Source organism: Trachemys scripta, chromosome 19 (assembly GCF_013100865.1).
Source record: "Trachemys scripta elegans isolate TJP31775 chromosome 19, CAS_Tse_1.0, whole genome shotgun sequence".
NCBI lineage: Eukaryota > Metazoa > Chordata > Testudines > Emydidae > Trachemys > Trachemys scripta.
The window spans coordinates 6,484,800-6,498,595 of NC_048316.1; the positions used below are offsets into that span (position 1 = coordinate 6,484,800).

General features: G+C 39.5%; 1 protein-coding gene across 3 annotated transcripts in view; it reads left to right on the plus strand.

Moving 5' to 3' along the window:
• Nucleotides 1–13,796, plus strand: part of NADK (NAD kinase) — a 34,236-nt gene that overhangs the window by 10,061 nt on the left and 10,379 nt on the right. The window contains exons 1-2 of one of the 3 annotated variants that reach the window (XM_034753024.1): nt 6,405–6,564; nt 6,919–7,002. In XM_034753024.1, the coding sequence (XP_034608915.1) occupies nt 6,539–6,564; nt 6,919–7,002 (110 nt within the window). In that variant the 5' untranslated portion in view covers nt 6,405–6,538. Of the gene's footprint in view, nt 1–6,404; nt 6,565–6,918; nt 7,003–10,716; nt 11,456–13,796 lie in introns of those variants that run through there. The other 2 variants (XM_034753023.1, XM_034753025.1) reach the window with 2 other exon arrangements.

Consider the following 13,796-nt stretch of genomic DNA (forward strand, 5'->3'; position numbering starts at 1 on the left):
ACTTAATAAAAGAATCTTATCCTTTGATTAAATGACACATGTATTCGATCCTGATAACACCCTTACCTAAAACCTATTTTAATTATATAGTGCCTTAGAACGATGTACATGGTGCTGTACATTGGGTAAATTGTATCAAATATGAATTTCTTCCATCAGAGTTGAGGATCTGATCCTCTAAGCTTCTGAGCTGCTTCTACTCTCAATGAATGCCACAGGAGTTGAGGTTATGATCCAGCATGCAGGATCAGGTCCTTAAAGATACAAATCCATACAGTGCACAATGTTGTAATACTGCAAACACGTAGAGTTGTGTATAACTTTCATTGCTTAAATGCCATGTGGGAACAGGGGTATTTAGAGGTTGCCCTTTGTAGGAGGAGCAGGAAGGAGTTTCTTTCATGCCACTCTTTAAGGTTTGATAAAATATGCAGGTGAAAGGGACAGAACAATTGGGGGGGTGGAAATTTTGAGTGGAGTGGAAGCTGTGGGAGGGGACATAGGCAAGGGAATAGTTTACTATCCTAATTTTAAAATATGATCATTTCAAAATGTATGGAGACTTTATCAGTGCTGCCTTCATTCTGCCACACGTACTTGTAATTCTTGTTCATCCTTAATATACTATTCAGAAATAGTGTAATTCAAGTCCTTGTATGTTTGTTTTTCTTCTTGCTAATAATAGAATAAATAAGGATAAGTATAAAAATATCTGTTAATGTCTCCTCCTCCGATAGGCTCAGCAATGCTTGAAATTTATACTAATACATTGTACTGACACATCAGTTAAGTCACCTTGAAGAAGAGTTCTGTGTAAACTCAAAAGCTTGTTTTCTCACCAACAGAAGTTGGTCCAACTTCACCCATCATGTGTCTCTGATATCAATAAATGCAGTTTTATTGGCCTGCTGGAAAGGAAGAAATTTTTATATTTGTTTTTATTAGTAGAATACAAATTTATTCAAACTTTTTTAAAAATGTGGAAATAACAGGATGTCACCACAATCACTTGCTTGTATGTTGTATCTCTTTCTTCCACTGTTCATTTAATTTTGTATTTGGCAGATTGTAAATTCTCTGGGGCTCGGAATGAGTCAGCACTATTTCCCTGTTGTCACTTTTCAGTGGGAATGACTATAATGCTTATGGTAACATTTACATAGTGCTTTACAATCATTAGCTAATTGTTCCAATAGATATGGGAGGTAGGTAAACTTTATCCATGTTTTACAGGTTGGGGGAGGCAGGTGGAAGCTGAGGCAGAAAGGTTGTGACTTCTCCAAGGTAAACTTGTGTTAGAACTGGTATTAGTCCCATGTTCAGGCCACTAGACCATGTCCCTCTTTGTTTGAGGCTAAATTGAAATTCAGAACTCAAATTTCCATTGGAGGTGTAATGCAGGAATAGTTAATCTAATCCTTCTATTAAATGTACAAAACAAAAATCAGAACCTTTTGTAATTACACTGGAAATGCTTGCCCCAATTCTTCAATCATTTGGGTATGTTTGGTATCTTACTCTGCAAAGTTTTGCAAGTTACTGCCTCAACTCTTTGAGGCTGAGGAAATAAATACACCTCTTACTTTATCCCATAATTCATTCATATAATCTAATATGTAATGGTTGGCAAATATTTACTCAAAATAAAAGTTGCAAGGAAAAAGTCTTTCTTCATCTCCACACCCTGCCTGTCTTAGCTTTATGTTGCTTTTACTTCACAGTAAGGACCAAGGGACTCATGGTCACCTGCATAAAAATGCTTAGAAAGCTGGGTTTTTCACCATTACATTTGCTGAAAAATTAGGAATCTGTTTTTTTTCCAATTTCTGAGCCAGAACCAGTGCTTATAGACGTCTTCTGGCCCTGGAGGCATTTCTGATGGCCTGACAACCAAGCCCCTCTGCAACAGTCTATTACTCCTGTGGGCATTCTGCAAATTTTATTTGTCAAATAAATGTGGAGGCTCCAGCATGGTACTGAGGAGTACAGGCCACTGGTTGCACAGAGGTGGGAGATAACTGTGCAGCTCCCCCTGCCCCCCCTTCCCTTTCCCCTTCTCTCCCCCCCGCCCCCGGACACAGACTCAGCGGTGAAACTGCACCCAGCCCTGACACAGCACAAGGACTGGGCCTGCCCCTGAAACACCCCTGTACCCTGCCCCTCTGTGCCAGGTGCACCAGGTGTGGTCAGGCAGGCTCAGCAAGGCAGGATCCAAGTGTGGAGGGGCTTAATATGTGTGGGGGTTGAGGTATGGGTTGAGAGGGTTCTATGTGGGGCAATCTGGGTATGGGCAGCTCAGTGGGGGTCCAGGTGCGGAGGGAATCTGGATGCACAGGGGCTTGTTGGGGGGTTCTGGACGCAATGGTAATGGGACTCTGTAGGGGTGGGGTCATAGAATCATAGAATATCAGGGTTGGAAGGGACCTCAGGAGGTCAAGTCCAACCCCCTGCTCAAAGCAGGACCAATCCCCAACTAAATCATCCCAGCCAGGGCTTTGTCAAGCCTGGCCTTAAAAACCTCTAAGGATGCAGATTCCACCTCCTCCCGAGGTAACCCCTTCCAGTGCTTCACCACCCTCCTAGTGAAAAAGTTTTTTCCTAATATCCAACCTAAACCTCTCCCACTGCAACTTGAGATCATTGCTTCTTGTTCTGTCATCTGCTACCACTGAGAACAGTCTTGATCCATCCTCTTTGGAACCCACTTTCAGGTAGTTGAAAGCAGTTATCAAATCACTCTTCATTCTTCTCTTCTGCGGACTAAACAATCCCAGTTCCCTCAGCCTCTCCTCGTAAGTCATGTGCTCCAGCCCCCTAATCATTTTTGTTGTCCTCCGCTGGACTCTTTCCAATTTTTCCACATCCTTCTTGTAGTGTGGGACCCAAAACTGGACACAGTACTCCAGATGAGGCCTCACCAATGTCGAATAGAGGGGAATGATCATGTCCCTTGATCTGCTGGCAATGCTCCTACTTATACAGCCCAAAATGCCGTTAGCCTTCTTGGCAACAAGGGCACACTGTCGACTCATATCTTGTGTTTGGCTTAATCCTGCACATGCTGTCCTTTATGCTTCTTAGGGCATGTCTTCATTGCCAAAATAACCGCCCATGACAGCAGTTCTCAGAGCCCGGGTTCTACAGACTTGAGCTCACACAGCAGTGCTAAAAATAGCCATGTAGATGCCCCTGCTCAGGTTCTGAAACCTGGGGAGTGGAGTGGGTTTCAGAGCCAGAGTAAGAACATCTGTGTAGCTGTTTTTAACACCGTAGCACAAGTTTGAGTCTGTTGACTTAGGCTCTGAAACCCACTGCTGCAGGTGTAGACACATTTTCCTAGGCCTCCAAATTGGCCTATTACTATCTCCGAAACATCATCACATTTGATACCATCTAGATCAGTCTTTGGATGAAATTTTCATGGCATCTCATCTTCACTGCCACATTTATTTTTTGTCAAGTCACTCTATTTCTAAATGGGTTGGGAGCTCATTTGACCCTAATGGCAACCAAGATCACTAAATTATATTCCCAGTTGTGCCATTAACTTTCTGTGACACCTTGATAAGTTATATAACCTCTCTGTGCCTGAAACTAATCTTTAAATGGGTATCTAGCCAATGTTCGGCTTTGCTCATGTTTGTAAAGCACTTTGATCCTCTGAAAAATGCTATTGAAATGCAGTTTTATATTTTATCAATCAAAAGTCTACTGGCTCTGTGACATGCCGACATATTCTTTCTTAAATTTCATACAGTCTGTTCACATGATTTGACCAGACTATCAAAAAATAATATTTTTTTAAAAATTGGTTTGGAACTAGAATATCCGCAGCAGAAAAGTGTGTGTATCAACTCTCCATCACTTGCCTTCCTCCCCTTATACTAGAGAGAAAATGCTAATATTGCTGAATCCAGAAATTGTGAATTTTGTTTGTTTTCCCCCCTCATTTGGGATTCCTTTACAAACTGTGTAAATCAACTAGTTACTGCCTTTGTCATAGTGCAGTTGATGGAAAGATTAATGTTAACAAACAAACAAGACAGATTGATGGTAAAGTAGGAATTTTTTGCATTTGATATTCTGTGTATCTCCGTGTGCCCTCCTTTAAACGTGATTGCATAATTCCAATCCACTATTTCTCAGTGGTGATGGTACTGAAAGATTTCTCTAGTCATTGGCCAGCTGTCTGCATCATTTTATAGTATTTTTCCACATAATAATTCAGTTAATTATCAGAAGTTGCACTTAAAATTTGGCTTCTTTAGCCTTTGATGCAAGAATTCTTTCAGTGGCTGGTGATGGGGAGAAAAGGAAGCTTTTTTTTTTTTTTAACGTTCCAAACAAAACTCTTGTAAGAAAAATACTAGTAATTCAGGACATGCACAAGGCCCTGATACTGCAAATATACACATGCTTAACTTTACTACCATGAGCAGTCCCATTGATTTATTATTTGAAGTGCCTAAGTGTTTGCAGGATTGGGGCTGTTGTGATAATAAGGCCTACAAATTTACCCTAATCATGAGTTCAATTTGTAAGAAGTGAGTCTAAATTCATAAAATGGCACAATCTATAATAACAGATGTGGATGAGAACCAGAGAAACTGGATTAGTCAAAACCAAAGATGCCCCATTGATTTAATCCAAGGACTGTTGAAGTTATGCTTGTTAAAAACCAATATGTGGAGCCATAAGTTAATGAACCAAAATTGGTGTGTCGGATATTAGGCCTAATTGGTGGACAAAATAATGAGGGGATGGGCTATTCTACCCATCACTCACTTTTTGGATCCTTAAAAGAAAGGTTTTTTTGGAGGGGCTGGGTGGGTAAAGGAAGAACATTGAAGGAGAACAAACCAAAGCTACTGAGCAAGCTTACCATCATGTCTGGCACCCCCCAGTCCCTGGACCTTCTCAGTCCCTGGACCTTTTTTATTCTAATCCTGAGGGATGTCCTGACCAGACTGGGCCAGAGAAAGGGACATTGACTAAGTTATCACCTTTGGTCCATTTATTCCATCTAAATTAATACAACGGGGATTAAATCATTCTGGCTTGTACATTGCCGAAGACCTGAAAATGTATCCAGGCATGGTGAATTTTATCAAAAATGGTTATCAAGGATCACACTGCATGTCTCAATTTAAGACATAGGGTACTTTTTAAATATGCATACCTGTTAAGAATATATTTTAGGGGTGGGTGTTGTGTATCTATACAATATGTATCAATCATTTTGCATAGCTTATTACAGGGGTCAGCAACGTTCGGCACACGGCTCGCCAGGGTAAGCACCCTGGCGGGCCGGGCCAGTTTTATTTACCTGCTGACGCGGCAGGTTTGGCCGATCGCGGCCCCCACTGGCCGCGGTTCGCCGTCCTGGGCCAATGGGGGCGGCGAGAAGCCGCGGCCAGCACATCGCTTGCCCGCGCTGCTTCTTGCCGCCCCCATTGGGCCGGGATGGTGAACTTGTTCTGTTGCAAAATGTTTAGTGAAGGCCATGAAACTATTGAACTATATAACAAAGACAGAACACAGACGTTGTTGTTTTTTGTTTTGCTGGGCAATATTACAATTGGAATATATGTGCTGTTTTGCTTGTCTTTTAGTAAAGCCTTCTTCAAAAATTTGCTGAGAGTCTCGTGTAGCGTAGTGTCTTAATGTGCTGTAACTTCAGGAACTTTGCTGCACTACCTAAAAAGCTGTAATCACCTGGTCGATCCAACAGCTGAACACTCTTTAATTCTCTATATCGGGTCGGCAACCTTTCAGAAGTGGTGTTCCGAGTCTTCATTTATTCACTCTAATTTAAGGTTTCCCGTGCCAGTAAAACATTTTAATGTTTTTAGAAAGTCTCTTTCTATAATATATAACTAAACTATTGTTGTATATAAAGTAAATAAGGTATTTAAAATGTTTAAGAAGCTTCATTTAAAATTAAATTAAAATGCATGGCTGATGGCCAGGACCCAGGCAGTGTGAGTGCCACTGAAAATCAGCTCGCGTTCCGCCTTTGGCACGCATGCCATAGGTTGCCTACCCCTGCTCTAGATTCTTATTGTTGGTGGTTGTTGCTTAAGTATTGGTTTAGGATTCATGTTGTATGATTGGAAAAACCTGTCACTAGTCATTCATATTCTTTACAGTAGTTTTGAAAAAAACCCTTAAAAGTTGACTTTCAAGAATTATGTATTTTTAATTCTGATATGGGAGTTTAGTTTTTTAACAATATATGCTTTCACTTTTCACACAGTCAAGAAGAATTTGAAGTTTATATTGTTGATTTTAGTCTTTAATTTTTATGCTCAAGACTTGATTGTCACAGTCAAGTGAGTTTGATCTTCACCTACTATCTCTAGTGGACTTTTGTCCCATTACATAACAGCACATCTACTAGCCTTTGCTCAGGAGAAAACCAGGACTGAAATAACAGGAATGTTGTGGGTCAGGATTGACATACACTGGCAGAACTGTGTAGGGGAAACTTCGCTGTCACTCTGGTATTATTGAGTTTGTGGTGTTTCCTGTGTAGGGAATGGAGGTGAAGCTGGAACAAGTCAAGTAAGTGTGTTTGGTACAGTACTAGGATACTAGAAGTGTAGTAGTATTTCTACATGCTATACACAGTCTAGATGAGCTTCTACTAATGCTTCAACTGCAATAATCACTGAAGTCAACATATGGTGCTCAAATGCAGACCTGTAGATACCAGCAACTGCATTTTAACTTTGTGTGTGCAGTTATTAGTGTAGAATTACACTGACTTGCTGATCAGTTGCATACTGAGACTTTAGAAGTGTAATTTCCCCCCACCCTTCTTTTTTACCATAACTACTTCATTATCCAAATTACCTGTGTCTTTGAAGTAGGAATGAATTATATTCCGCATTTCCTTACATGTGTTTCATTTTTCAGGAGGACACGCTCCTTGCATGGACCATGCCCAGTGACCACATTTGGACCAAAGGCATGTATGCTGCAGAACCCTAAAACTATAATGTAAGTACCTCTTTTTCAAATGCACAGTATTATCGTCCTACATTCAGGAGAATATCTTGGTCTTTTTAATCAATATCCACTGTATTTTACCCAGTGCTTAAACAAAGATTTTTTCAGTTAGCTTAAGAAGTGCCTGTGTAGGGTCTGATGCAGCCAAAAATCTATGTACCATTTGCACCACACAAGCCCTGAAAAATCATCTTGTGAAGAGGACAGATAGTGCATATTGAACTGGACTCTTAAAAGTAAAATCCGTGTGCCTATTGGCTTAATCTTTGTGATTTGGAAAAACATATAAATACAGTCTTGTAAAGTCATTGGTATACCCACCTTATATCTCTTTGTGATTCATATTTTTTTGTCAACTTAAAAATCACATTTACGCAGTATCTCACAGTCATATTTCTGCTTCTCCCCATGTTTAACTAGCTTTTCTTGTGCTGTTACTGACAGCAGCCAGTTGTCTGGGTTACATTTCTTTAGGGATTGCTTTAACAAAGTGTTTCAGGAATACACCACTTTCTTCCCAGCTCTGCAATCATATCAGCCAACTCCCTCAGCACCCTTGGATACATTAGATGCGGACCCATGGACTTGTGTATGTCCTGCTTTTCTAAATAGTCCTTAACCTGTTCTTTCACCACTGAGGGCTGCTCACCTCCTCCCCATGCTGTGCTGCCCAGTGTAGCAGTCTGGGAGCTGACCTTGTCTGTGAAGACCAAGGCAAAAAAAAGCATTGAGTACTTCGGCTTTATCCGCATCATCTGTCACTAGATTCAGTAAGGGTCCCACATTTTCCCTGACCACCTTCTTGTTGCTGACATACCTGTAGAAATCCTTCTTGTTACTCTTCAGATCCCTTGCTAGCTGCAACTCCAGTTGTGCTTTGGCCTTCCTGATTACACCCCTGCATGCTCGAGCAATATTTTTATAAAGAACAGGAGTACTTGTGGCACCTTAGAGACTAACAAATTTATTAGAGCATAAGCTTTTGTGGGCTACAACGTGGGTTGTAGACCACGAAAGCTTATGCTCTAATAAATTTGTTAGTCTCTAAGGTGCCACAAGTACTCCTGTTCTTTTTGAGGATACAGACTAACATGGCTGCTACCCTGAAACCTGTCAATATTTTTATAGTCATCTGTCGAAGTTTCCACTTCTTGTAAGCTTCCTTTTGTGTTTAAGCTCACCGAAGATTTCTCTGTTAAGCCAACTTGGTCGCCTGCCATATTTGCTATTCTTTCTGCACATTGGGATGGTTTGTTCCTGCGCCCTCAATAATGCTTCTTTAAAATACAGCCAGCTCTCGTGGACCCCTTTCCCCCTCATATTAGCCTCCCAGGGGATCCTGCCCATCAGTCCCCTGTGAGAGTCAAAGTCTGCTTTTTGAAGTCCAGGGTCCATATTCTGCTGCTCTCCTTTCTTCCTTTTGTCAGGATCCTGAACTCGACCATCTCATGGTCAGTGCTGCCCAGGTTGCCACCCACTTCTACTTGTCCTACCATTTCTTCCCTGTTTGCCCTAGTTGATTCCTCCAGCACTTGCACCAGGAAGTTGTCCCCAACACTCTCCAAAATCTTCCTGCCTTAAACATTGTTAGCGAAGTTTGAAGTCCTGGTGAATGCAGAGGGCAGGGGTAGTACCTGAAACTGGTTTTAACAAATTTTCTAAAACATTAACTAGCTTTCAAATTGACAATGTCCCTTTATGTCCAAGGTTATGCAGTTTTGTTTAGTCTCTGTTTCTCTAGCGAATTTTCTGTAGTGGCTTTGTTTGTATAGCTGTAGTCAGGTTACCTCCAAGTTTCCTCTATTAATGCTTTGTGTTTAAAAGTTTATAAAGCAATTGTTGCTTTTATAGCAACTTAGCTATTTTTTTTTTTTTAATGAATTGTCATAGGTCTGACCCACTGCAGCATGTTGCACTGCCATTATTGTGGTCATAGACTGCCACACTCTGATATTATTCTTTTCTAGACTGGTGAAAACTGGCTTTGTATTGGAGGTTAAAGATCCAGAATTGGAGGATATAAATGTGGCTTGGCAAAATTATTCTAAATTTCATACTTAAGCATTTGATGGTTGATCTAATCAAAATATGTAATACCTCAATTAAATAAGTAATCTTAATGTATTTCTAAAATAGTTTGATCTCGTAGTACAGCTTCTCTAAAGATATATTTGTCAGGATTCTTTGGTTTTTAGCTTCTTAGCAGAATTACAACTGAATAATTTGTAACAACTTTTCCTTATTTATATATAGTGTATATTTATGGCCCACATTTGCCAATTTTCCAATAAGTTTATTTCCAGTTGGCAAAGGGCGTGAGCCAGTTCACTTAGAATAATGCAGGGAATTCAAACAGTATTAAGTACATTAGTTATATTCGGGGAAGTCGCACATAATCTGTAATTCTTGGTATCTGAAGTGAATTACATAGAAAAGAACTTTTGTCAGGGCCGCCCAGAGGATTCAGGGGGCCTGGGGCAAAGCAATTTTGGGGCCCCTTCCATTAAAAAAAAGTTGCAATACGATAGAATACTATATTCTTTTAGGGCCTGGGGCCTGCCCCCCCCGGGCAGCCCTGACTTTTGTCACTGATGGAGATTGAGCTTCATTGGAAGGGATTCTTTTTTTTAGCACAATACTATCTGATAGTGATGGAATCCTTCTCCATTGATTTGAAGTTTAAAGTTATTATGGAGAGAATTGTTTTCTGTAAAGAATCGCAATATCATGTGAATTTGAGGAGTAGTAGATGTTTGAAAATTGAGGCTGTTGGTGTTTTTACCAGATTCCTTTCTCATCCTTTATTTTATTCTTTACTGTTGGCATTCTTGTGTTACTCTACCTATAAATTGGCATTTTTCTCCATTTAAAGACTCGGGGGACACAAAGATTTGCATAGGCATTGTAAAGTGCAGAATCTGCTAATTGGTATCATAATGCGGTAAACACTTCCCCTGTGCTTCTTAGTTTCAAACTGATAGTTCTAGAGTTACAATACTGTAGGTGCATGCTCATGAATTGAAGCGTTTTGCCTGTGACACCTGCTGTAGGTGAAACTAAGCTCAGCCAGGCAATTTTGCTTATCTCATGCTCTGCTGGTAAAGTTAGTGCAGAAACAAGGCATTACTTCAATACTTCAGGTGGTGTCGGCCAGTTGATATCAGTTGTATAGCATAAAAATAATGCCTATTTCTCTTGAAGAACAGGAGTACTTGTGGCACCTTAGGGACTAACAAATTTATTAGAGCATAAATATTTCTCTTGAGCAGACCTGAATTCATTCCTAATTTGGTAAATAGAAGTGGGATGAGAGAGAAGGTAAATACCAATTTGGACTAACCATCTTGGTAAATATCTCTTTAAAATAAGTTGGTGGGTGCACTGTTGTTCTAATTTTTAATTTAAAAATTTACAAAGTGAAGTGATCTGGGTTTTTAAATGTGCATTTAAAGTAGTAATTTTTCCTCAGTGTGTTGGTGATTTTTCCAGTGAGGGTGTGGAGGAAATTGTAATGTGTAGGCGGGTCTTTAACTTCCTTTCGCCCTCTGTCAACAGGAGTCTGTGGCTCTGATTGTAATTTGTTTAAAATTTTGCTTACATCATGTATTTCACCACCTGATTGTGGCAAATATACTCCTCCCCATGGGCTGACCCAGAGCTGTACAATATAATGATAGCATGTCAAGATTAGTCAGTACAGAGACTGTAGGCAGTACTAAGAGCACTCTGATTGCCAAGAAAAAGACAGCTCATGCAGTGTTCAGAATTGCTGGGGAGATAAGGACATTCTCAGGTCATACGAGAGAAAGGCCGTTTAGAAATCTAAACGGTAAATGATAGTTTCAGCTTTTAAGAATTGTATTTTTAAAGTCAGATTTTTTTTTTTCCAGATTGTCATTTAAAATACTTTCAGCAAGAGGAATGTAACAGAAAATCCTAGAATAGAGTGCAAAGGCAGCAGTTGGTATAAAAGCACAAAATCTGAGTCTTTTTACATTGCTAGTGTTTGACAGAATTGAAGAGTTTGTTTGTGGAAAAGCTATTGAAATGACGGAATGGAATAAATTTTAATGAAATCAAATACTGTATTTTTGTTTAAATACTATATTTTTGGTAGCTTTTAAGCTCAGTTAAACTTTTTTGAAAGGGGTTTTTGGAAATGAAAGACATTAGGATGCGTCTAAATACTTTTTTGTAGCACTTCAATAAGGAATTTTTCTTTGAAGCAGCAAAAACATTTTATCAGGACTATTTGAAACATTCAACTGGATATCTACTTCAGACAAAAATGATTTGTTTAAGGTAGTAGTTCAGCTAAAAATGATTAGGTCAAGGCCTTTTCTGGAGTTTTCTCTCGAGCACTTGCACGACTTTTGAAGAAAGCCATGAAAATCTTTAAGCATGTTATGAATGATCCCTCATTTAATAGAATTGCATGGAAATGGTGAGTACAGTGAAATAATAAGCCGTTTGTCTTGTTTGTTTGAATAAAGTCCATATAAGTTCTGATGTGTTCTCAGATTACTAAGTGACATCGTAATGATACAATCTGCAGTTCTTACAGCTGACAGAGAACCAACCTGATTATGTTGAAATGTCTTTATCCTGTCGCTCTCTGTTACAGATATGAGGATATTCTAATTTACTTTCTGAAAATGTGTAGAGGAGAAACAATATTGTTTCCTTCGTGGTCATTAATGTTGAAAATGACTTGTAAAATTTGAATCCCTTTTCCTTTTGCAGTTGTTTTTGCAGCAATTAAAAATTAATCTCAAATGTGCTGCTTGTGACTTTTCTTCATTGTTCAGTTCCTTATTCCTTCAGGATTTATTTTTAAAAACAGTTCAGTTAGTAGTTGGATGGTGAAATTGGAGGAGATTTGAAAGTGTGTAGTTACCTTAGTTTGTGATAACCTTTGAAACTAAATATTTTTGTCTTCAAAACTGAAACATCTAACAGGATTAAATATAGTGGAGAAAAGGATGGAGGAAACTGAAGGCCTTGTAGATGGTATAGGGTACATGAGTTCTGATCCCTGTTCTCACCTTTACATTCTGTTACATCTATATAAAAAAATACAGTACTGTTTGTCAGCGACTATGTACTTGGTGTTTCGGTATCTCACTACAGTCTGTAGTTAATGCTGTATATCTACATACAATATACGTATAAGCAATTCTGGATATAGGAGCTGATCTTTTCAGCTTTTATTTTGCAATTCCGGATAGCTTAATGAAACTTTGATCCTATGTGTGTTGGAGATGCCAGGAGGTATAAAACAGCTGTTTGTTTTAACCTCGATCTTCCAAAAGATGGCTATTCCAAATCTATTTGCAAATTTGGCTTGTTCAGCATTTGCATTAATCCACTTTTCTGCCTAGATTACATCTACAGCCTGTGGAAAAAGATGAGATGCTTATAAACTGCTAAGCACAAGTGTGAAATTATTTACTTAGCTTTAGACATTCATGCTAAAGAAATAGAGCAGAATGTAGATGTGTTCCCTAAATCAGCTAAATGTATTATGCAGCCACAGTTGTTGCCTCATATTTAGGGTTACAACTGAGGTTCCATTACAGATTTTTCCCTCCCAAAAAATCCACAAAAAGTTATATTGGTCTAATTGTTAGATTAGATCTGAGGCTAAGGTTGTTTCTGTAAAATTAGAAGTGAGTTTGACAAACTGAAAAGTGAATTGGACAGTAAAAGTCTTTTTTAAAGGAAAATATGCACTCTCATATAGCAAGAACCTCAGTGAAGTTTTTGTGTAGGAATAGAATAACTTGAACAGCTGTTTAACTAAGCTAATTAGTTATTCCTTCTGAATAGCACTCTTGTAATATCTCTGAAGAGGAAATATAAAATGTTTACGTAGGGAACTTCCCAGACTAGAGCTGAAATATTTAAAATTTCCCTTTACAACTCTTGACAAGTTTTGGTTTTAATTATTTCAGATTGAGACTCTCATTGATTAAAATGCTTTCCCTCTTATTACTCTACGGCCGTTTTGGATGAATTTAATGGCTATGTTCAAGTCTGAAGAAAAACTGTAGGATTGATGATCTGTAGGATTTAAAATTGAGCTATAAATGGTTTTGGCTGAAGCTTGGTAGGTAAATTGGAGTGGCTATATCAAAATACTAAGGGAAACGTACCTTTAAAATAATTGAGAGAAAACTGTTTACCGTTCTTTAGATTGATATAGACCCATGCTGACTATTACAGTGTTGGATGAAAAGCATAGGTAGTCTTTCATGTTACTGTGCTCTCAGATTTACAATTGAATGCTTCTCCACTCTGATAGTCCAAGTGGAATGGCCTCTAATGCAAGAGACAGGGGAGCACAGTTGCTGGAAGTCTGTTAGGGTATGTCTACACAGCAACTACACACCTGTGGGTGGCCCGTGCCAACCGACTTCGACTCATGGGGCTTGGGCTGCAGGGCTGTTTCAGGGCTGTGCAGACTTCTGGGCTCAGGCTGCAGCCCTGGCTGTGGGACCTGCAAGGCGGGAGGTTCCCAGAGCTTGGGCTGCAAGCCAAGCCCAGAAGTCTACACTGCTATGAAACAGCCCCGCGACCCTAGCCTAAGTCAGCTGGCATGGGCCAGCCATGGGTACATACTTGCTGTGTAGACACTACCCTTAGTGGAGTGGTTTGTAGTTCAAGAAAGGGCTTTAGTAGCTAATTATGCTCCCAGCAGAAACAAAGGACCCATGTTCTCAAACTTCTCTAGCATGTTTGAACCTGCAGGAGTGGGCACCTTAATGTTACTTGAGTCTGTCAAC